The 24,827-nt window shown below is 52.2% G+C and overlaps 1 protein-coding gene across 2 annotated transcripts in view; it reads left to right on the top strand.

Moving 5' to 3' along the window:
- The first annotated feature begins 95 nt into the window (after positions 1 to 95).
- PREX1 (phosphatidylinositol-3,4,5-trisphosphate dependent Rac exchange factor 1) overlaps positions 96 to 24,827 on the top strand; it is a 176,719-nt gene continuing 151,987 nt past the window's right edge. The window contains exons 1-2 of one of the 2 annotated variants that reach the window (XM_082744785.1): positions 125 to 250; positions 399 to 491. Coding sequence is in view for 1 of the 2 variants with exons in the window: in XM_082744784.1 (XP_082600910.1) it covers positions 279 to 491 (213 nt within the window). In the remaining variant the exon portion in view is untranslated. Of the gene's footprint in view, positions 492 to 24,827 lie in introns of both variants that reach the window. The other variant, XM_082744784.1, reaches the window with a different exon arrangement.

The raw sequence follows: 24,827 nt of genomic DNA, 5'->3' as shown, positions 1-24,827 counted from the left end.
CTTAGCGGCGGGGGCGGCGGCGGCGGCGGAGCCCGCCGTCTGGGAGCCCCGAGGGCCGGCCCCCTCCCGCCCCTGGTCCAGCCTCCGCGCGCTGCCTCCGCCCCCGGCCCGGGCCGCCCGCCCCCAGTCCCGCCCGCCCGCCGCGCCAGGCGCCGGGCCGCCGCTGAGCCCGGCCCGCCGGCGCGCCCCGTCCGGGATGGGGCGCCTGGACGCCTGAGTCGCCGTTCGGCGCGACCTTCGCGCGGGGGAAGCAGCCGGCGCCGCGCGGCCGCGTTAGAATGGAGGGACCCGGCGGTAGCGATCCCAGTGGCGACGGGGCTGGGGACGGTGCCCACCCGGACCCCCGGGTCCCCGGCGCCGCTGCGCCCAGCTCCGGCCCGTGCGCGGCCGCGCGGGAGTCGGAGCGCCAGCTGCGCCTCCGCCTCTGCGTCCTCAACGAGATCTTGGGCACCGAGAGGGACTACGTGGGCACCTTGCGCTTCTTGCAATCGGTGAGTGTCGCCCGGGGCGCGCGGGGACAGCCTCTGCCCCGGCTGCCCGCCCCGCTGTGGAGCGCAGGGGCCTCCAGCGCGGGGCGGTCCCCACAACCTGTGGCCGCGGTCCCTGGAGGGCGCGAGAGTCGCCTCAGGGGCGCCCTGGCGGGCACACAGAGAGATGGGGATATCCGGGCTCCTCCAGAGCTGGCTGTCGCCTCCTTTGCCATCGGTCCAAGCCCGGACTCGGGGTCTCCCATACTCCTGTTTCCACCCTGCACGCTGCCCTTTTGTCTTTTTCTTTTCCCCTCCCGCCTTTCAAATAGTTTTAAAATTAGTTACATCCGCGAGGCAGGGGCTCTGGGACCCAGGCGCCGGGAGCTTTCGCTCCTGTGTTTTTTTCCCCCGGGGGATTTCTTCGCCACCTAGTGCACCACCGACTATTCAACGGGACGGAGCCTAGACATCCTAGAGTCCAGCGCCCCTCAACCCAGAGCCCGGAAGAGGGACGGAGATCCCACAAAACCACAAAGAGTAGGACCCCTTTCTCCAGTGCACACGCTTTTGCTGGAGCTTGGGTACAATGGGTTTCGAACTCACGACTTGCCAGTCCAGGTCCCACCCCCATCTCTGAGTGGCAAAACCACAGCGTCAGACTCTAAAATAACAGTCGAGCGCTTACTATGTGGCAGGCGCTTACATAGGTCATTAGAAGGTTTAGCCTTCCAAGTGGCCTATGAAGTAGGGACGAGTATTGACTCCATTTTTTAGATGGGAAAGTTTAGCACCAGCGGGGTTGAGTAACTTGCCTGGAATCACACAGCTGGTTCATTGGAGGTACCGGGTTTGGACCAGGGCCGTCCCATCCGGTGCTCCAAACTCCAATGCAGAGCTTATTTTTTTCTTTTTCTTTTCCTTTTCTTTCTTTTTTTTTTTTTAAAGTCCCCCTGTGAGAGGGAGGAAGGGGCCACTTCCCTACTCTCCTAGGAAGTGAGAAAAGTGGCCAGGGGGTGGAGGGGGTGGGCCTGGGGCCAAGCCTCGCTGGAAGTTAGGAGACTCTGAGGGCTTTAATCTCCGTGCCTCCTGCTGGGACCTCATTTACTCCCTTCTCGGCTCTAGGAAGTCTTTTAATCCTGGTTCAGGAAGAGCTGGGGGTGGTGGTTGCTCCTTAGAGATCTCAGAGCCAGGCTCTGCAGCTCCCCAGTCTCTGGGGGCACAGAGGGAGCTTCTGGCATCCTCTGGGGTCCCCACTGGCTTGGAGGTCCAGCAGAGGCTGTGTGAGGTCCTAGTTCTAACTCAGGGAGGAGAGAGCCCTTCTCTCTGTGAAAAGAGGTGTGTGTATGTGTGTGGGGGGGCGTTTGGGGGGTTGGGGAGTTGTGTGGTGGCATTGAAAACCATTTGGCTAAAGGACCCTACTAGAAATGCCTGTGAGAATAAGGCAGAGTTGGCATTTCTTTCCCATCTCTCCCTCTCTCATCGTTTAAAAAAAAAAAAAAAAAAGGAATCTGTTCAGTTTGAAGCTGGCAGTTTCTGATATAAAGAGGTAGACAGCTCTGATATCTCTGAGCAATGTCACATTCTCCGGAACTCGTTACTTCTCCTTCTGAGCCACTCCCTGCTCCTCAGTCTAGAAGCGAGAGAGGAAAGACAGACCAATTTTTATATTAATGGGTAAGAAAATATACCTCTTCCTCCCGCGCCCTCGCCTGGATGGTGTGGTACGTTTCAGAACAGATGCAGATGGTGTCGGAGTTAACTGTGGTTTTAGATTGTCCACTTGTAGAGTCTGAGGTTGCTGGAATAATGGAAATTGATTGGAAGCGACCATTCTTACTATTAAAGAAACAGGAAGGGAAAAAAAAAAAGATTTCCGTACTTCCACGTGATTGAGTTCATGTTTTTGTTAGGATTGACCTGTCAGTTCTGAGATGAGCTGGTTCTTGGACCAGTCCTGCTACCTGCCCTGGCCTCAGTTTCCCCACCTGTAAACCCAGGGGAGGAGAATCCAGGCTGCTTTTCTGCCTTGCCCTTTTGGGTGTCCCCAGGCTGGTGCCAGCAACGGACTGATTGTGTAACTTGACCAGCCCATACCTTGTCTGTGAGCCGCAGGCGGCCTTTCTTGTTTTGCTCCATCAGAAATGGCCCCTAAACAACCCAAGACCTTTCAGTTTTGAAAATCCAGGGCTTAGCTTCAGGAACTGCTAATTACCAAGGCTTTCCACACAGCGAGGCTGGCAGCCTGCAGGTTGTTCTCTTCTGTCTTCCCACTCTCTCCTCCGAGCCTTTATACTTACTTAGTAAGGGAAGAAGGCTTGGTAATCCCTCCACGCTTCTAATTCCATGGGGCAGAGGTGGGTCTTGAAGGGCTGCCCTGCTCTTCCTGTGTCCCTAGTTTTAAGGTCCTGGTGTCAGTAGAAATGACCCAGAAATGTGGGAGATGCAGAAAGGCCAGCTCTGGGTTCCTGTCCTCAAGGAGGGGACAGTCTAGTTGGTGGCAAAGTGGGTGTTTATAGAAATTGCACATAAAAGGCTGGGCTCTGGAGCTATACTGCTTGGTTTTGAGTCCTTGGGCTGTATGACCTTAGGCAAGTGGCTTAACCTTTCTCAGCCTCACTTTCATCATCTGTAAAATAGGAGATGATAATAGATATTATCTTACAGGGTTTTTTAAGAGGATAAATCAGTTGTATAAATATATATAAAGCATTTAGAACAGTGTCTGGCTGGTAATATGGTATAAAAATATGAGTTATCATCATTAATTATTCTTTTATATGATGATGAAATAATACCAATCATTAGGGTTATAGGATTCCAGCTTCCAGTGAGCAGGAGTAGTCAGGGAGGGCTGCCTGGAGGAAGTGAGGTGTGAGTCAGCGCTGGAAGGAGGACAGGGACTTTGAGTGGATTTCCTTTTGACTTATCTAAACTCCGGAACCAGTTTTTTTTTTTTTTTTTTTTCCATTTTGTTTTGTTTTGATTTTTTTTTTTTTAATTCCGGTTCTGGGGCTCTGTGGTTCCTCCAGAATCTCCCCATCTTTCCCCACTGCCTTCAGGAACTGTTTTACACCCCTCCCCACCTCCAAGGGGGACTGATGACTTTGGTGCCATGTTTTGTGTATGTTTATGTAAGAGGCATGGAAAGGCAAGGACAGCCCTCTTGTAGAGATGCTAGATCTTTCTTGGGGGATACCACAGAGATTGTGGGAGAAAATGCCCTGGGTTTTGACTCCGAATCTTGGATTTCAACGTTGAGAAGCTCTGGCTTTGTTGGGTGCTCCCTCTGTGTTCTTGGACAGCGTTATCAATGATAATAATGATTATAGACATCACCGTGTAGGAACTGACAGGGACGCATTATTTACGGTTCTGGGCACTTCACACGTATCAATTTATTTGATCTTTCCACTACCCATGTGAAGGGAGTGTTGTCATTACCCCACTGACACATGAGGAAGTTGTGGCTCGATAGTTGAAGTGGGCTGCCCTGGGCCCTGTAGACAGCAGTGGCGGGATCTGGTCACAGCTCATGTCCCTAGCCACCTCACAGACTGTCTCTGGCTTATAAAGATCTTGGCCCATGATTTCTTAAGGTGGCAGAACTGGAATTTGAACTGAAGTCTATGGGACCCTGAGCCTCTGCCTATGCTTCCTGTGGTTATGTTGCCTCTGTGGCTCCTGTTCTGTCTTCAGCAGAATGGATAGAATGCTAGAAGAATGGAAGTGGCAGGCTGCCAGCTTCGTCCTCTGTGCTCAATGTCTATCCATGAGGTGAGGGTTGAGTGTGGGCCTCTGGACCCAGGCTGCTGGTGTTCACATCCTAGCTTTCCCCTACATTGACCACATGTGGCAATGGGCAGGTCACTAGCCTGCTCGATGCCTCAGTTTCCCCATCTGTACAATGGGAACAGTATAGCACCTGTGTCCTAAGGGTGTTTTCAGGCTTGAATGAGCCTGACCTTGAAGCCATTAGTGCTGTGCCGGGCTCATAGTTGGTGCTCAGTATGCTATGGTGTTTTTTTCGGGGATGTAGTACAGTGGGAGTTAGAGGAGGTTGTCTGTTTGGGGTTCACAATCTTCCCCCATCCCCGCACTTAAAGAGGAGGCTATTGAACCTTGGGTCCACTTGTCTTTTGGTTGGATTGATTTGGAGTCCCTTCTTACAAGTGGGGACCTCCTGGGCAGGTGCCGGTGCATCTTATGATGGGTGTGCCAGCCGGGCAGTGGTGGGAAGGCAGGGAACCTGGGTGGATGGTAGAGAAACCCTTGGGTAAGTGTTGGTCAGTAGGCTCCTGAAGGGTCAGTAGACCCCCAGAGGGTAGGCTCGATCAGCTGCACCAGGGTCCCTAAGGATCTGGGGTGTCAGCAGAAAGCTCCCAGAATGCTTTCTGGTTCTGCTTTTTTTGGGGGTTAGGAGACCAGAGCTTCTCTTACTGGAGCTCTGCTTGCCAAAACAAGAAACTGTGGTTTTGTGTTGTCACTGTTCTTTTTTTTTTTTTTTTTTAAGATTTTTTTTTTTTTTGCTCCTAGTCTCACACTAGAGAGAAATGTCAGGAGGTGTGGGGGGGGCACATTTTAAATTCTGTAGTCGCTGAAACAGAGTAACCTACTCAGTGACTTTGGGGATTTTCACGACAGTGTGTTGCAAAAGGTAGGATGCTGAGAAGTGTATATAACACAATTTTGCTTTTGGAAAGTAAATGAGAATCATAACACATCCATGTCGGTCGTATGTATGACATCACAGGAGTTAGGGAAAAGGATACAGGGATGTGTATCTTGGGGAGAAAGGCAAGCAGGAAGATGTTAAGGGGAGAAATCTCATTTGTAGTACTGTTTTCCTATGAAATTAGGTATATGCATGTGAATATATATGTTACAAACCTCTGACAGAAAGAATTGTATTTCAGCATAATTATTAGGGTAATGTAACAGCAACAATAACAATTGGCTGACACTTACGAAGTCCTAAATGTTTGCCAGCCCTGTGTAAAGCATTCTCTGTTATCAGCTCAAAAGTGCTAGGTACTGTGCTTCCCACTTTGCAAATGAGACGAAGGACCAGAGAAGCCAAGTCAGTTCTGCAAGGTCACACAGCCTGATGGAGCTGGGATTCAAACTTAGGGTGTCTGGCTGCATAACCCACACTCTTTACTGCTTTCCTGAACTGCCCAAGGTGATGCTGTGTTCATGACCAAAATTCATAGCCTTTGTGTGACCTCTGGCTGCCCTTGCAGATAAGAATTAAGCCCAAAGGTCCAAATTATTGGAGCTTTAGGATGCCGGAGAGCCGAACAGCATTAGGAAGTCAGGGAAAACCTTTTGATGGGAAGAACCCCAATGTCAGCAGGAGTTCGGGGGGCATCTTGGTGCAGAGCAAACAGAGCCCCCCCCCCCCCCCCCCCCCCGCCAAGGGAAATCCAAGAAGAAATTAGGCTGCTTTTCTCAATGTGCAGGTAGTTTGAGAGCACCTGCTATATAGTCTAGGCAGCGTTCTGGGTTAGGGAAGTGCAGCTGCCTGCAGGGCAAACTCTGCTCTTGTGCTGTGGAGAAGGGTGACCCAACAGAGATGCTCCAGTCTGTGCATTTGAATGAGCGCTTTCTGCAAATAAGCATTCTGGACGCCCGTTCACTATTGGTGGGTCGTTTCCTTCCTAACCATTTATCTGTCACTTAGAGAAGGATGGAGTTGGTGTCCCTGGCTTTTGGAGGCTTCAGGGCACCCCTCTCTTACAGGGTGTCCCCCTTTATCAGGCCACTGAGCAGAAGACCTGTTGAGCTTGGGCCACTCCCTCGGATCGAATCGAGAAACCCACATCCTCTTTGCTCTAAAGTGTGCCCCCCCAACCCCCGCCGACTTCGGAAAGAGGTATCTCTGCAGCGGGTCAGGTCCACTGGCAGCAAAGGTTAACCTCTCAGATTTTTGTGATTTCTCTCCTCTAGCTCTCTGCCTGGAATCCTGGCAGGAGGCGAGTAATCGGCTGGACCTCAAACCAGTGTGCCTTGCTCCCCAGGCACAGGGCATGGCCCCAGCTGGTTCTTGCCCCAAAGTTTAAAAGCCCCTAGAGAGCGAGTGGTGGGGTTGGGTGGGGGGAGGGGAGGAGGGTCTGAAACTCCTTGTTTTGCAGGCGACACCCTAGAGGGACCCCCTGCAGAAGTTGTGGCCCCCAGAGGGGGGTGAGCCGTGGTTGAGGGTGGTGGCCCCTGGGGCTGGTCAGGGTTCCCTCCTGAGAGTTCTGGAAGAAGTTCCCAGGACGTTGTTTTAGCCTGGCCCAAAGGTCCATCTTAAAGAGGTTCCACAGGGGGCATTTCAGCCTTAGCTGCTGGGCTGGGGCTAATCCCTCCATACTTTGACCCTTGGCTCTGCTGAAATATTGGGGCGGGATCACTGTCCGTTGTGGGGAGCTGTCCTGTGCGTTGTAGGCCTGACCTCTACCCGCCAGATGCGTGGAGCGCCCCCCTCCCCCAATTTGGCACAATCAAAAAAGGTCTCCAGATATTGCCACATGTCCCGAATAACCGAATAACCTCTGGCTGTGAACCAGGGGACTACAACCTCCTTTGCCCACCGGCTCTGCTCTCAGACCATTTTAGGGCATTCACACGTGTACACAGGAACATAAGGAATCGCCGTGTCTGAGCGTATATGTGCTTACCTGAGTGGCGTGTTAGGGCTGCTCTTTTCATCCAGCCTTGTGTCTTGGGTTCATGGTTAGGAGCATGGATTCTAGAAGCCAAAGGGCTTGGGTTCGAATCCTGGCTCTGCCCCCGTGTGACCTTGGGCGAGTCCTTTTGCCTGCCTGAGTCCTGGTCTTCCCACCTGCAAATGGAGATGATCGGAGCCCTTAGGGGATTGCAGCAAGGAGCATAGTCATCCATGGGAAGGACCTTCAGGGCCCAGCGCTGAGCCAAGGTCAGGGCTACCCTGGTACCTGCTGCAGGCTCTCCTATTATCTGAGACGAAGCCCCGAGAAGAAGGGAAGTCGTCCAGCCTCCCAGCCCTGTGTCGATTTTTTAGTTTATTTTTATTTTCTCGGCTCCTTGAGGACCAGGAGGGGAATCTGCCTGCTCCTCTTTTGTCCTGTGGTTGGACACTCAATCTGTGTTTACCCGCCTGCTTCCTTCCCCTGGGTGGGACTGACAGACGATCCCTTGTGTCTGGGCCAGGGGAGGCAAGGCTATTTCAGGCTGGTGGGACTAGGGCCACCAAAGTCTGGTGGAAGCAGGTGGCCATGAGCCACCAGAATCTGGGGGCCTGTATCTTCCCCTTCGCAGGGGGGTGGCAGGCGGCTTTTGGAAGGAGCTGTTCCCAGCCACAGCAGCAGCAGCGAGACCAGGGCCAGAGGGGGCTGGGGGCAGTCGGTGCTTTCTTTCACTCATTCACTTCTTCATTCAATACATTGACACTGGGCCGGGGCCCTGGCACATGGCCAGAACAAGATGGATAAGGCCTCTGCCCTGGTGGACTCTTCAGATAATACAAAGAGAGGTCCCTTGAGAAGGTGGTGACAGATGGAATGATAACATTCACTGAGGACCTACTATGTTCTGTCTGGATTATCTTTTTGAGCCCTTGCAACAACTCTTGTGCTATTTTGCTGCTTGGGCAACTAAGACCCAGAGAGACAGAGTAACTTTCTGAAGTCTACTCAGCTTGGGGGTGGATGCACCGAGAAGGAAATAAAATGAGGATATGTTTGTAATGGGGATGGTGGCATCTACTTGAGATGGGGTGGTCGAGGAAGGCCTCTCTGAAGAGGTGGCATATGAGCTAAGTCCTGGAGTTGAGAAGGAGCCAGATGTAGAGAGACAGTCGAGAAATGTGTGTTCTAGGTAGAGCGGGCAGCATGTGCAAAGGCCCTGAGGCAGGATCAGGCTTGGCTTCTTTGAGGAACAGCAGGAGGTCAGGATGGTGGTGTTGGGGAGATACATTGGTATGGTATGGGACTCTTGCACCGTGAGCACTTTGGGTTTTATTCTTAGTGGGGGCAAGGAGCCCCTGGAGGGTTTTTAGCAGGGGTGTGGCATGGTCTAATTGATGACCTGAAAATCATACTGCACGGGGGTCTTCCCAAGATCTCAGCAGCTGCCTCCTGCCACTGGCCTTGACACTTGTCCAGGGAGGAGAACCATACCTTCCCCTTGCCAGGCAGATCCCCAGACCCTGTGGGAAGGCGGCTTTGTGACCCAGGTCTATTTCCACCCTGTCTGGGTCTCAGCCTCCCTGTGAGTACTATGTCGGAGCTGACCACACCCGATGAAGACTTTGGGTTCCTGTCGATGGCCAGGGTGCTGCTGATGAGAGGGCTGTTTATTTATGATGGGTCTCTGCTTCCTGTGATAGAGGAAGGCACCCCCGGTTTCTGTTCAGGAAACTAATTTGCATGATTAAAAGCTGTTTGGCAGCACCTTTGCCTCCACTGGACTCAGAGGCTCCTTAACAACACCTCCCCGAGTGGTGTCAGCTCTCACCTCTGCCCGATGGTGGCGGGGAACGTATTTTTCAAACCCACTTCACAGGTGAGGAAGACTGAGGCACAGAAGGAAAAGCGACTTGCCCAAGGACTCACGGTCGAGAAACATCCCGGACTGTTTAGAGTTGTCTGCTCTGCTCTCCCCTGGGCCTGCTCCAGTCTGTCCTCCACACATAGCCAGAGGGGTCCAGTCTGAGCTTGAGTCCGTCCATGCCGCAGCCTTGCTCAGAGCCCTCCTGTGGCTCCCGCCTCCCTCAGAGTAGAAGCGAAGTCCTTGGGATGGCCTGGAGGGTCCTGTCTCCTCTCCTGTTAGTCTCTCTCTTTCTTTCTCATATAGTTTTTTTTTTTAATCGAGATATGATTCACCCGTCATAAACCTCACCCTTTCAAAGCGAGTGATTACTGAGTTTTGAGTATTTTTGCAAAGTTGTGCAATTTTCACCACTACCTAATTCCAGAATCTCCTTTCGCTCCTACTCCCCCCCGCCCCAAAGCCACACGCGCCTTTTCTTCTGCTTCATGGTCTTCTCACTGGTTCTGCTGGGATGCTCCCCCCCCCCCCGCCCCCCGTCCCTGTGGCTCACTCCGGCCTGTTCCCGGGGAGGTCTTTCGCTGACCACCTGCTTTTCAGAATTAAACTCCAGCCCCATCTCGCCACTTCCTGTCTCCTTCCCCTTCCCCGCGGGGTTGTTCTCCACCCCCTGACACACTGGATGACTTACCAACCTCGTGTGGATTGTTAAGTTTCAATTCTGGGACGACAGGGCATTTCTGTCTGTTCCCCTCATGTCAGGCACCAAGAACAGTGCCTGGCACATAGTAGGTGCTCATTAAATATTCGTCGATGGAAAACATTTGCTTTTCCTCTGAATACATGTGTATGTTTTCTTATATAAAAGGATGTAATTGTCTTGATTGCTATAACAGCTAAATACTTTTGTGCAGACTTTTGGGGACCTGGGACTAAGACAGTCTCATGCTCTCAAACATGAGCAAAGGTGGGGTGTGGGCTGAGGGTCCCGGTCTGCTGTGTTTGCTCATCAGTCCCTACCACCCAGCCCTTGTCAGCTTTGGCCAACGGAGTGGATGAGTGAAAAGGAGCTGAATGAGGCACAGTCTGGTTCCTGCTACTTTCTTAATGAGTGGCCTTGACTTTGGGGAGCGTAGAGCCCAGTGTGGGGAGTGGCTACAGACTGTCCAGGTGTCCTTGGCCTCCTGCCTTTACCACACTGGGAGGGCAGAGGGAGCTCTGTGTGGTCTCTGCCGCCAGCCCATGGCTGGCCAGACTTGCTGGGTGGTTTTGAAGGTTGATTTCCCCTTGGTCACAAATATAATAAATAAAGTGGCGGGGTAAGTGTCAAAAGCACATTCCCTTCTGTCCATTCAGCCATCATGGAGCCAAGGATGGTAAAATGTTTTACGTATATACCTGGCTATAGGTATTATATATTTCTGCATGGGTGCAGAGGTCTAGACACAGAACCCTTGTATGCCGTGTTTATGGGCAACATCATACATTTTTTTTAAAGTTAATTTTTTGGTAACTTTTTATTTTGACGTGTCCAATCCAGAGCCCCCCGTCTTCCCTTCACCCAGACTCACCAATCCTTAGCTGTTGGCTACATTTGTTTTTAATCCTCCCCTTCTCTTTCCCCCTCCCACCTGCCTGCCTCCCTCTACCCCATTTGGTGCATACGCATGGCGCATGGCGTGTGCACACACGTACATTGTTACATTTATTATGATTTTTTTAAAAAAGATTTATTTATTTATAAGAAAGAGAGAGAGAGAACATAAGCAGGGGGAGTGACAGGCAGAAGAGGAGGGAGAGGCAGGCTTCCTGCCAAGCGGGGAGTGTGACATGGGGCTCGATCCCAGGACCCTGACATGATGACCGGAGCTGAAGGCGGATGCTTAACTGACTGAGCCACCCAGGCACCCCTACAATTATTATGACTTTGATCCATTTGGGAATATTGCAGATGTGATGCCCCTAAGTCATTCTGCGTGTTACCGCTTAAGAACAAAGACGTTCTCTATGTTCTCATAGCACACTGAGCAAAATCAGGAAATTTAACATCGAGAATAACTTACACAGTCTATGATCTATATTCAGAGGTTTTCCCAGCAGTGTCCTTTGTATCCAGCTCCCCTCCGCTGCCGTCCCCATCCCAGGGTCCAGTCCTACCAAGGTCTTGTCCCTTTGGTGATTTTGTGTGTGCTTTTGACCCCTTGTGTGGGCAGCAGAAACTCTTTGCTAAGATGTGAGTCTGTCAGTGCTTGTCTTCGGCCACCACTTTCCAACTCTGGGAGCTGGGGCAGGAACTCTTGGGCCTCAGTTTACTTAGCTGTCAAATGGGGAAGTTGCTTGTTGCATCTTCACACACATTTTACCAGGCGTTTGTTGCGTGCCTGGGCCAGCGGTAGATGCTGGGGTACTGCTGTCCAGTGCAGACAAGCATGCGGACCCTTGGGGGGGCTCCCAGCCCTGTAGTCCGTGAGGAGAAAGGCTTCGCTGGCCATGGTGCTGGCTGCGCTGGCTGGGGGGAGGGGGGCGCCTGCCCCGCGTTGGCCATCTTTGCCCTCATCACACTCACTGTAGAACTGTGGGCAACGAGGGCTCTTCCAAACAAGCAGTGTCACCTTTTGTTACATTTTGTCCTTGTTCGTTGCATTTGTTTTGGTCTAGGGCAAGCCCACGGCCCACATGCAAAGCTTTCTTCTCTGGCCTCTTCTGGGGGGTTTCTCCCAGGCTTGCCCCAAGCCTTCTTCGTCACGAGGCCCCTGATGGCTTCGTAACGATATGTGGGGGCTTCGTAATGAAACGCGGGCTCCCCACTGCCCAGGTCGGATCCTGGCTCCTTAGTGGCTGTGTCATCGAGGGCCATTTGCTTCACCTGTGTGTGCCTCCGTGTCCTCTCTCCTGAAATAGTGCTGCCTTCTCCATCAGCGGAGGAGTGAGCAGAGGTAAGATCTGTAAAACTCACGCAACTGCCTGCACGGGGTAGGTGTTTCACGTATTAGCTAGAATTCCACTCATTCTGCTGATACAGTGTGAAATATTATGTGAATACAATTATTATTATTCACACATTCTTCCTCTTCTTCACACATTGTTATTCAAATACTATTATTATCATTATTATTAAATTATAATTTAATGAAAATAACAATATTTTATTTATTTGAGCGGGGGCAGACTCCCCGCTGAGCAGGGAACCTGACGCGGGACTTGATCTCATGACCTGGGATCACAGCCAAGAGTCGGAGGCTCAACTGCCTGAACCTCCCAGGCACCCTTGTTGTTATTATTACTTAAACATTCCTCTTAGATTGAGCGCCTACACGGTTTCCAGTTTTCCAAAGTGGTAGACCACGTGCATCATCTTTGTTCAAGCTGCTAGTTTCCCATCCAGTAACTGAGGGCTGAACAAGCCTTGGCTCAAACCTTTTGGTTTTTACTAACCCAGAGAAGTCACTGGCAGCTAGTGAAGTCCTAGAATCAGGTTGTAAGAGCTGGAAGAGACCAGACATCATTTCATGCATTCATCTCATTTTTCCAGAAGGGGAAACTGAGTCTTAGAGCTGTTCTTTGCCTGACTTGGCTCAGGCTCACCAAGTGAGCTCGTGACTGAGACAGGATTTGAACGCAGGTTTCCTGGCTCCTGTCCCATGATTGTTCTGCTTTTGTCCAACAGCTAAGACACCATGGAGGGCAGAAGGAGGCTTCAGAGGGAGGCTTAAGTCGTGTCCAGATGAGTCAGAGGGCCCCCGTGTGCCCTGGGAAACATCACTCTCAGATGCTTTGACATGAGGATCCCTAAGTGTGAGGTGTATGTGTTGGGGTGGGGGGGGGCCCACGTTCTGTCCCAGGTCCTGTGCTCGCTGCTGAGGACATAGATGTGATAAAAACAGAGCTGCTTACTCTCATTCAATGTCCATGGGGCCATAAAACCTTGGGTTTCCAGCTGAAGGTCCTCTTGCCACATCAGGCCAATAAATAGATTTTGTTAGGCCTGTACAGTGTTTGAAAAATTTTTATTAGTTGCCAACATTGAAAAATCAAGACATTTCATACAAAATCTTACTTCTGGCTTTTAAAAAAATTTTTTTTTTTTTTTTAATAAGCATATATTTTTATCCCCAGGGGTACAGGTCTGTGAATCACCAGGTTTACACACTTCACAGCACTCACCAAAGCACATACCCTCCTCAATGTCCATAACCCCAACCCCCTTCTCCCAATCCCCCCTCCCCCCAGCAACCCTCAGTTTGTTTTGTGAGATTAAGAGTCACTTATGGTTTGTCTCCCTCCCAATCCCATCTTGTTTCATTTATTCTTCTCCTACCCACTTACTTCTGGCTTTTTAATCAGAAAATCTATCCACACCAAGTTCACATTCCTACAGGCAGGGCTTGGCTGGAGCTGAATGGCAGCAGTTTTCTTCACTTTGCCACACTCCCCATTCTTCCCTAATGTCCCTGAAATTGAAACCAGGTGGTAGTTGCCATTTATCATTATGCTTGCACTGCTGGTTTTTTTTTTTTTTTAATATATGTAGAGTTCAGAGGACAATGAAATATTTTTTCTAAACTTTGTATCAGGTGGAAAATCAAAAGCCAAAGAAGGTCATGTGTTTAAAGAAAAGTAGGATGTGGCTGATTTCTCTTTGGAAGAAAGATGTGTTTAATAAGTAAAAATGTGTCTGACAAGCAGAAATGTGCTCTTCTGTGAGGAGGCTGCTCCCATCCAGACCCAGTGCTGTACCTGCCGGCTGGCCATACGCAGTTGAGTTTGACACGTGTGTTCCGGTTTGGGGGGGGTGGTCCCTCGGGCTCGGCTCCATGAGCAGACATGGAGAAGGGGGGGCGCCCTAAGGGTGATTCCATTACCCCAGCTCCCACCTCCGGGGGCCTGCGGGCAAGTCTCTCTTCTCTTTTGCAACCTCAGCTGTTCAACTGGAGATTCCCACATTTGTCTGTCCTACTTCCCGAATCTTGTTCTCAACTTAGACGTCGTTGGGAGGCCCTGGGGTGCAGACCCCAGAGAGGAAGCAGTGGGTTCCGGGAGGGATGTGAGAGGGCCTCCTCTTGGACCGGAGGGCCCTGATGGCACCCCCGGAAGGCTCCCCGTCCTCCTGGGCTGTGCAGCGCAGCAGTGCCCCCTCCCCAGCCCCCGTTCTCCCACATCTCTGTTTTGAGAGAAGAACCGCAAGAACGCAGACAAGAACGGTGACAGGACGGCTGTTGCCGACACGGGAGCAGCACATGCTGGTGGTCAGCGGTCCTTGGCTGCAGGTGACCGGAGGCCCCACTCAACTGCCTCAGTGCCGGTGGGAATGGCTTGGCTGGTGTCAGGGAAGGGTCTGGCCTTTGTCCTGGAGTGGACTCGGATTCGCTGCCTTGGGTCATGCGGCCGTCCTTGACCGAGTCAGGGAGACTCAAGAGTGGCCAAGTCTGGGTGAGGGGGTGCCCCTGTTCCCCATGGCAGTGAGGGAGCATTAACTTGGTGAAGGAAGACCCCAGGCGCTGGGACCGGAAGAAGGGAGGGGGCCTGCGTGCCAGGTGGGAGCATCTCTCCTCGTCTCTACTGGTGCCTCTGTCCCAGTTTGGAAGCCAGACTGGAAGCTGTTGCCTTCTCCTGAGTCGTCGGTTCCCGGTGAAACCTGTTGTCACTTGGCCTGCCTGTAGCGTCTCCCACGGCTTTTCCAGTTCCTGCCTTTAAAACCTGGTTCATACTCTGCTTCCTTAAGAGGTCTTCCTTCTCTGTCCTGGCTCTTTCCATGGATCTAATAATAGTACCAGTGTCCATAGGTATGGGGTGGCTGTGCTCAGTGGACGTGTCTCAAGCAGTGTGGCTTCCCGGAACCTGGTAGGGAAGGCTGCCTATGTTGCCTAGGTTACCTATTTCATACACGAGGAAACAGAGGTTGAGAAGGTTCAGCAACCTGCCCAGAGTTACACACATCCTTTTCTCTTCTGGCAGACCCTGCTGGGTACATTTTGTCTTCTCTGAGGCCACACAGCCTGGGTTTGAATCCAGCCTCTGCCCCTTCTAGGTATTGTCACCTGCGGAAAGTGACTAAACCTCTGTCTCTGGGAAAAGAACATTCCAGGCACAGGAAACAGGAAGTGCAAAGGCCCTGAGGCAGGAACATGTTTCAGGAAGGAGGTCAGCATGGCCCCAGCAGAGTGAGCCAGGTGGAGAGTGAATTGGAGGTGAAGTCAAGGAGGTAGCAGTGGGAGTAGGGAGGCTGGTGGCCAGATCAGGCAGGGCCTTGTGGGTCACTGTAAGGATTTTGCATTTCACTTTGAGTGAGGTGGGGGTCTTTGGGACTTTTGAATTGTGGAGGGACAGAATCTGACTTGGTTTTCCCAGGGCTCCTTTGGCTGCCAGCAGAGAATGGACTGTAGAGGGGCAGGGTGGAGGCAGAGGGAGGAGACTGCTGTGGTCGCCAGGGAGAACAACATGGCAGCTGAAGCCTGGGGTGTTCTGTGGGTGGTTAGAAGTTACTTAATTGCCTCTTCTTTGTGCCCCTGTGTTATTTAGAAATTGTGTGACATTGGGTCCTGGCTTTATCTGATTGAGTCTCAGTTTTCTCATCTATAAAATGGGGTTAATGATGTGACCTCTCTTATCAGGCTGTGGGGATCAATTATATGAGGTGATGAATGCACAGTGCTTCCCGGCGTGCCTGGCACGTCATACAGCTCAGCAGATATTCATGGAATGAGCCAGTGAGTGAAGGATGGGGAGTTTGGGGCCGCTCCAGCTCTGCCCAAAGCATCTACCCCTAAGGTCAGCCCCAGAATGGGAAGCATCCCCCGATTCCACTCTCCTCCTCCCCACACACGGGGATTTGAATGAACAGAACCCAGAATGTTCTGGCAATAGTCACTCCCTCTTTCCTAGTGACAAAGGCATCTTTGTTATGTCTGGGTGTGAAATCCATTTCAGACGTGAGGATAGTGCGGGCTCAGGAGTCAGCTTGTGAGGATGGGAAGGGGCTTGGGAGGAAGGCATCTCGGGGCCCAGTAGATGGATCATCCTCTGTCCTTGTTTGGGTCCAGAATGCTCTTGAATTGGTATTTTGTGGAGTGAGAGCTTTGTGGACGTTTCTGCTGACTAACCCGGCAACATTACCTTTGGTAGCGTTACCACTGGCTGTCTTTGACACACACAAAGTGATAAAACCCAGTGCTGGTATGGCTGCTGGGACAAAGGCATTTCCATATGATGCTGGTGGGAGTGTTGACGACTGGTATCTCTTGGGACAAATAGTCTGGCAGTGTCTTTAGAAATAAAAATACCCCCCCCCCTATAATATCCTTTAATTCAGTTCCTTTGGGAATCTCCCCTATGGAACCAAGAAACAAAGCATGTAGAAGCGTAAGTTACAAAGATATTTATTTCAGTTTTGTTTATAAATGGCCAGAGAAAAGGGGGGCAGGGAAGCCACATTAACAGAGAAAATTCTGACTAAGATTGTTGTTTATTCATGTGTTGGGATATCAGGCAGCTGTTGAGAAGAATGGGCTTGATCTCCTCTTGACAGGAAGGGCTGTACGTGCTGTACTGTTCAGCACGAAAGGGTAAGTTGTGAGTCACATGTAGAGTGTGATCCCAATTTTGTAGAAAAGATACGTACAATAACACTAGGGCACACACCAGAAAATTAACATTGGGGGTCTTGGGCTGATAATGAAGAGGGGTGCAGAGAAGGTATTTTATTTATCTTTGTATTTTTTTTTTCATTGCTTAACCGGTTATAATTAACACATTATTTCTCAAATTTCTCAAATTAAGATAAACTAATTATAATAAAAAAAATAAAGATGATTCCTGACTTCTCACCCACTGTGAGACCTGTGTATCTGTAATATTGGGTCAAAGACAGACTGCTGTGGGGCTTTGGGAATCAGGATAGTGGGGTGGTTGGGGCCCCTTAGGTTATACCTGGGTCCCGGATTTGAAAGATGGACACAGATCTTTTCCTTTATGGAGCTGACGTGCTGGTCGGCCTCGAAACTGTACCTGGGACAGCAGTTTGCAGAGAAAGGCTGTTTTTGCCCCCTGCCTCCGTGGCAGATGTTTGTCAATGTCTGCAGACATTCTTGGCTGTCACAGCTGGGAAGGCAGGGTGCTGCCGGCATCTCATGGGTGGAAGCCGGGGTTGTCGCTGAATGTCCTGCAGGGCCTGGGACAGCCCCCACAACAGTGACTTGGCCTGAAACATCAGAGGTGCCACGGTTGAGAGTCTGGGGTCGATTTGTTGTCTGGCCCAGGGGGTTTTAGCCAGTCTGCCGCACTGATGACATTGGTGTCTCCGTATCGGACACGCAACTGATGGGCAGGGTGGTCAGAGTCCAGAGAGGGACCCCCGCTGAGGTAGAAGCAGGAGGCCCCGTCCCTGGGCTTGGGGCTGATCTGCATGTCCAGGAAGAGGGAAGACCTGACCCTGGGGACACTCTGGGGACCCCGTCCCGAGTGTGGTTTTGGCTGCCTTTCTTGCCTTTCAGTTCAGCGCCTGCACTGTCCCAGCTGCTTTCACTGTGGCACCGTGGGCCAAGACGTGTCCTCCGCCCCTTCCCCACATGTCGAGCCTTTGTCACACCTTCCATGCTGGCAGCTGTGGAAGACGGGGTAGTGGTGGTTGGGGGGGTGCTTTTTTTTATTTCTGCTCATAAAAAGCCATGTTTCACAGCAGCGTGTCGTGTCTGCAGCCTGGGACCTGTGTCAGGCGGCTCTGCCAGCTGAGGTGGCCCTCAGAGCCCCTTGCATCAGCTTCGTCCCTCTCTGACCCTCAGTTTCTCAGCGGAGTAGTGGAGCGGGGTGGGGAGCGAATACCTACCCTGCTGACCTCTCTTAGGAGCAGGGGGCTGTTGCATGTGGAACTGCCTTGTCCCCAGCAATTAATTTCAGAAGGAGATGATGTCATCAGGCCTCTCTGTCACTCTCTTTCAGGGAGGTGGCGGGCGCTGGAGCCCAGTGGCAAGGAGATGGAGATGATTCGTTCCCTCTCTCCCTTCGTCTTTCGTCTTTTCTCATTCTTCTGTGGTTGAGGTCCTCTTGTTCACTCGTGATAAATGTCATCCCTTTGTCGATGTTTCCCAAAAGTCTATTTCCCGTGCTGACCTCTGCCCTGACCTCCGGGTATATACAACTCCCCAGAATCCGGCCACTCCTCATACCTCCACAGCAGCCGCCCTGGTCTCTGCCACCATTGTCTCCTGCTGGGACTGGTTCAGTCACCTCCTCCCTGGTCCCCTCTATCATTGCCCCCTGAGAGGTGGTTCTCCACAGGCATCTTATGTAAAGTCACATCACATTCCTCTGCTCATATTTCCCCATGTTTATCTCTCTGACCTTATCTCCAAATATACCTAAGATAGTCCAGCCCCAGGGCCTTTGCACTTGCTGACTGCGTGGTCCAGAGCATTCCTCAGGTATCCATGTGGTTTGTTACCTCTTTAGGTCTCTGCTCAGATATCTCACTTTCTCATTGCAGCCTTCCCTGACCTCCCCATCTAAAAGTTGGACCTCCTCCCCGTGCTCCCTCTCCTTTCTCCGTTGCATTTCTATTTTGCTTACTTGTTTGATTATTGTCTACTCACTCACTCGAATTTGAATTCCTGGAGGGCAGGGATTTTTATCTCTCCTGATCCCTGTTGTTCCCAGACCTAAAATGGTACCTGACACCTAATGGGAACTCAGTAAATATTTGTAAAGGAAGGAAGACCATTCATTTGCTGTCCCTTATATCCTGAGATTATGTTATATACACGGGCTTCTGACATAGAATATATGGACACCAGGGACAGAGCTAAATCGATCAATGGTGTGTGTCCTCAAGGAGTTCCAGTCCAGGGAAGAGAATGGACACAAAAGTAATGACAGTTCCTGGTGGTAAGTGCTTTAACAGATACATCAAGATATATCAGGACTCTTTAGATTGTAAATGACAGAAACACCAAAGGGTCCCAAGTTTTAAAAAAAAAAAGAAGACTTATGGGTTCACTTAGGAGTAATGGCTTCAGGTGTAGTTGGATCCAGGTGCTCTCTGGCTTCACTCTTAGGTCATATACCCATCCCTGAACCAAGGGTTGCCCATCTAGGAGCCCAGAGCTCTGACTGGTCAGGCCTGGGGTCGTATGTTTGTCACTGTAGATGGAGGTGAGGCTCAGCTCCTCCATAACCAAGACAGGGACTCAGGATGGCTTTCAGGAGGTCACATTTCTGGGAGCTGCCGAAAAGGTGGATTTCCCATATATTCTCAATGATTTTGGGGATATGTGGCCCTGTGTATTGCAGGTGGCTGGGAGCAGAGCGGGAGTGCTGCAGGTTTCCTTGTGACAGGTGGCCCCCTGCCTCTCCCCTCACACCCCTCCTTTGCCCCCTCGCCCTGCACTTTATAAATGCTCCTGGCTCTCCGCCTCTCCACCATCCTCCCTTGCCTGTATCACAAAGGGGCTCCAGATGGTGCGGCTCTCGGGGAGTCTGCCATGCAAATCTGTGAGGTTCCTACCCCCCTTCTCCCTCCTCTCCTGCATATGCTGACTGTGGGCTTCTCCGATCCTATTTTGGGCCCGAGGGAGGAAAGATGCTCGGGGTCCCTGGTTGGGCCTGGGACTCTTTCTAGCCCATGGTGCTGTGAAGCCATTACTTACCTACTTTGGCCTTTTGGTTCCCAGGGATGTCCTGAACCAGACTGGCCTGCTATTACTCACCCATCCTGGGTCTAAAGCAGGATATCTCAAATTTTACTGTATATTCAAACCACCTGGACACCTAATTAAAGTACAGCTTCTGGGTCAGCAAGTCTGGGGGGAGGGGGTCGAGAAGCCGCATTTCAGATGGGCTCCTGGGAGGTGGGAGGCATGTACTGCCGGTCTGGGGGCGTCTATAGTACGTTCTGAGGAAAGCGGCTCGCCCCCTCCCTGTGCCTGGCTCAGATCCCCCTTTGCTAGCTGTCAGGCCTGCCTGTCTTGAGCCCTTGCCACAGAGGGAATGGATGATTCACACACCATGTTGGACCTACTTTAAGCTCTAGGAATCTTGTTTTCTGCTGTCTTTGTACTGTCAGCAACTATCATTTAAGGTCTTACTGTTACTCCAGCCAGGTACTGGGGAAGCAGCCATGAACAAAACAGAAAATCCCCGCTCCCCTAGAGCTTACGTTTAAGTGGGGAGAGATGGACAATAAATAAGGAAAACCCTGCAAGTGACAAGCCCTATGAAAATGGCCGCACAGGGATATGAATTAGAGTGTTGGGGGCTGTTTTTGGATTTGACGATCAGGATGCAGGCCCATCTGATGTGGTAGGTGACTTGAAATGGGAACCTGAATGCTGAGAAGCCAGGCATGGGAAGAAAGGCAGGAGGCACTCTGTTCCAGGCAGAGGGAACCCCCGTGCAAAGGCCCTGAGGCAGGGATGAGTTTAGTGAGTTTCAGGACAAGGCAGGGGCCAGTATGACTGGGATAGAGTGAGTGAGGGAGAGTGGGTGGGAGAGGAGATCTGAGCAGCATAGTGGGAACTGCATCCCATAGGGCCAAGGTGAGGGGCTGGCGTTCTGATGTAAGAACAGTGGAGGGTTTCAGGCCAGGGAGTCCCATGAGTGGCTTTTCTCTGAGAAGAAAACCCCTGACTGCTGTGAGGAAAGTAGTCTGGAGTGGTGAGACGGAGAGGAGTGGCAGGTTCAGGATAGGAGTAAAAAGCCAGTTTCCATGGAGCTGAAACTGTGGCCTTGGCTCTCACCTACTCAAGGGTCACACTCCATTGGGTTCCACTAAAGGACGGTTTAAGGACCCTGCTGGGAGCTGCCTCGTGGCTGGTCTGGGCTTGCTTCTGAGGAAATGGCTGATGTTGGGGGTCCAGGGGGTCCCCTTCTCAGAGCTTGTCTGCCAGTGGGAGAGCCCGGCTGGCTGGGCTTCTCAGAATGAGGTCTTTGACGTCACTGACCATACAGAGTTGCTGAAAGAGGGGGCGTGCCTTGCCCCGCTTCCAGAGTTTCTACAGAAGACTGCACTGCTCATGATACTAGTAAGTTCTCCACGCTGCTGCTCAGCGAGTCCTTCCAGCGGACCAGCTCGCCTATGTTCCGAGCCCTGCTCTGGGGGGGGACCTCATGGGATGACCTATAGCTATAATCCCTCCAGGGAGTCCTCATTTTCCCCTTTGTACAGTCGAGAGACCCGAGGCTCAGAGGGGTGCAGGGACGTTCCCCGAGACCTATCAGTAAGTGGCCATCTTTTAGAAATCCCGGAGCCAGAGGCAGCCACAGCAGTCCCCTTGCACGTTGGGCGCACCATGGGCGTGAGGTTCCTATAGGTGGGTGTTTCAAAGGCACAGTGGCTCTTGGGGCCTGGTTTGGGCGCTGAGAGCCCTAGGTTGCAGAGAGCCGGGCTACTTCTGCCATCTGAGCACCTGGGCTCCCTCTGCCGGGTGCTAGCTGTGGGCAGTGGTGACGGCCTCCACGGTGGTGACAGTCTCCGTGGTGTCCTTGTCTGTGAAGCAGGGGAGGGGAGGAGGAGAGCAAAAGCCCTACTGTGTTCCGTGGCTGTGGGGCAGGCGGTGGGGTTTGCACTGAGCCTGGCTCACCGAATGCCCCGTGATCGTGGTCATCGGTGGCTGTCCCTGCTCCTCTTGTCCTCGTTATTCTTACTGCCAGGCAGAGGGCTCCGCACAGCCACCAGCTGCCCTGCTTTCTATCAGGACAGTCCTGGTTTCAAAGCAAGAAGTCCCACGTCCCAGGAAATCCCTTGTCCTGGGTAGGCTGGGAGGGACGCTGGGCCCTCTGATCACGTGCTTTGAAGTCAGCATAGGTCATGGTGACAGCTACACTCGACTGGAATTCTGCTCCGCTCCCTGCCACCGCGTGACCCCAAGCAGGTTACTTCCCCTCTCGGTACCTCAGTTTCCCTCTCTGCTCCTTGGGGCGTGATTGTAGTACCTGCCACGGGGGTTTTGGGAAGCTGAATTGAGATGAGTATAAAGCCTGTGCGGCTCAGTGGTTGTATTTAAGTTGTCTGGGGGTGGGGGCCCAAGTGGACTCTGGGGAGAAGCTGACATAGGTTCTGAAGGCTGGGCCTGGGGCCTTGTAGGTCCTTCCCTCCCCCACAGCAGGCTTCAGAGTCTGGCTGGCTCCCTCCTCCACCACATCAAAGCTCCCCACCAGCCGCCTTTACAGCGGGGTCTGCCAGGCCCCTGGTGCAGAGGCAGAGGCAGATCATAGAAGATCCTGTCTGGATGCCGGGAGGCTGTGGCAGGGGACCCTTCTGCAGCAGCTCCTGTGCCTCCCACACAGCTCGGAGGATGGCTGATGGCCTCTTGGGTTTCCACCTAGCCGGCCCCTCGCTGGTCCTCTTGAGGGTGGATAGAAACCTACACGGCAGTGGGACCCTGAGAGGCTGGCCAGCTTCTCTAAACGGGGCTGCCAGAGCCTCCCCGTGGGGTACATGGGAGAGCCCCCCAGCTTGGACTGTATGTATGCACAAAATTCACGTAGGACAAAACCAGATCCCTGGATGATGGTGTTTGAAATCTTTTACTTGGACCCAGCCAGTGCTTTGAACACACACGGGGTGTGTGGAGCTTGCTCTCTTACCTTAGGATGCTGCAGACAGGGTCCCCAGGTGGACACAGCTTCAGAAGGGGATTTCCAGCTCTTTCCTCTCTCCATCCCACCTTGCTGTCCTCGTCGGGGGAGGGGCAGCTCTTTGGGCAGTGAACCCCGACTACCCCCAGCTCAGCGTGCAGGGTTGTCTTCGGAGAATTAAGTGGGAGAAAATACGTGGGCTCTCCAGAAGTGAGTTGTTTTTTTCACATTGAAATTAAAATTTTATTTGGTTCTGTCTCCAGACTTAAGTCAGGGTCTTGCACAGATCTGAAAAGATTTCAACTTGCTCCCAGAAGGAGGACCAGATACCTCACTCCCCACAACCTAATTTAGTTGGTTGAGAGTAACTGTAATAGATACATTTTAGTGAGCACATGCTATGTGCCAGAACCCCGCAGGTCCTTGTTGTCTGGCAGGTGTGCTCCAGGGGCCAGCAGCCTTGACGTGGGCTCTTGGGCCTTCCCCAGATCGGCTGTATCAGAATCTGGTTTTCCGAGCAGTGTGTGCGGGTCAGTCACAAGCACGCTGCAGTCTGAGAGATGTCAGTGTAGGTGTTACTCACTCCTTCAGTCCCTACAACCACCCCATGAGGTAGGGCTCCTTCTTACCAAAGAGGACACTGAGACACGGAGAGGCTCCCATGGTTAATGGAGTCTGTAGAGAGGCGCCTGGCCCCAGAGCCCTGTTCTTGAGCACGTGCTATGACTGTGCAGGGCTGCGCCAGCTGAGAACATGGAAAGGGAGTGGGTGATTCTTTTTTTTTTTTTTTTTTTAAATTTTATTTATCACAGAGAGAGAGGGCAGAGGAAGAGGGAGAAGCAGGCTCCCTGCTGAGCAAGGAGCCCGATGTGGGACCCGATCCCAGGACACTGGGATCATGACCTGAGCCAAAGGCAGCTGCTTAACCAACTGAGCCACCCAGGCGTCCCGGGAGTGGGTGATTCTGATTGCGGTAGGGTCAGGCCCTATGGCAGCCTGATTTGAGTTGGACCCTTGGAGAAGAGGAAGCTCTTGCCAGCAGAGGAGTGGGCCTGCTCTATCCCTGGAGTGCTGCTCCGTTTGGCCCACACCTCGGGGGGGGGGCCCTTACTTTCTGCTGCGGCTTCAGGAGCTGAGTGAGATTCACCCTCCTCGTCCTACTGGGGAGCCCAGGGGAAGCAGGGAGGGCTTGGCCGGTAGCCCAAGAGCTGTTCAGTAGCACCTGCTTACTGTAATATAGGATGGGCCAGCGCTGGAATTAGATATAATTCAAGACGAATAGGAATAATTTTTCATGAATGAATCAAGCCCTTAATCTTTATTGAGGAGGGGAGGAAGTTCTGTCTTTGACGGGGGAGCTCAGGAAAGGCCCGATCCAGGAGCAAAGCCATGGATAATGAGCAGGAGCTAGTGTGCGACGGTTTGGGGTAAGGGCTCCGGGGAGGAGAGTGTGCGCAAAGCCTGGGAGGTGGGCGAGAACTTGGTGAGTGTGAAGGGCAGTAGGTGCTGGAGTGGAAAGAGGGAAGGCCTGGAGGCGAGGAGGTGGCAACGTGCAGGGTCTGGCAGGTAAAGGTGAGGGGCTGGGACTTCCTCCGAGTTCTTCGGGCGGCCATGAGGGGCCCTAAGCAGGGCAGAAGTGGGGTCTGATTTATGTTTATGTTTTAAGAGGGGCTGCTTAGGTCGGAGTGTGGATGCTGGGCTCTAGGAGCATCAGGGCTGGTTGGGTGGCAGTGGGTGGGAAAGGATGGTGGTAGCCTGGGCCAGGAGGCAGCACAGAGAGAAGATGACAGATTTAGGATGGTGATGGAGCTGGCTCAGACTTGAATTGGTGGAGGAATGTGGGTGGTGCAGCTTTTCAGTGGAGAGGAAAGTCCACTTTGACTGGTGTAACCTGGAAGGCTTCCTGGAAGAGGTGGAGACTCTCAAGAGTAGGAGGGACAGGCTTGGGGACATTCTGGAGGTAGGGATATCATGAATGAGGGCAAAAGTGAGTTCATGTGAAGGGCAGGAGATCAGCTTATGTAACCTTTTTCCAGCCCTTGAAGGTCACGGAATGAGCTCAGTTTTCCCTGGGGTTTTGAAACTAGAGAAAAGGTTGAGGGTCAAAGGTTTGGGTCATCCCCTTGAGTGGTGGGGGGTGGTGGAAGAAGGGAAAGTCTGGATATCCAGGCAGAGGAGAACTTTTAGGCTCTTAGCGCTGGCCCTGGCTGGACCGAGGCCCTGACTGTCCTTGGGCCTCAGTTTCCTGAGGCATCAAGTGGGGTCACAGTGAGGTACAGAGTG

Source organism: Mustela nivalis (assembly GCF_964662115.1).
Source record: "Mustela nivalis genome assembly, chromosome: 8".
NCBI lineage: Eukaryota > Metazoa > Chordata > Mammalia > Carnivora > Mustelidae > Mustela > Mustela nivalis.
Note: the sequence above shows the minus strand (reverse complement) of the source record. Positions and strands in the feature narration are given on the sequence as shown.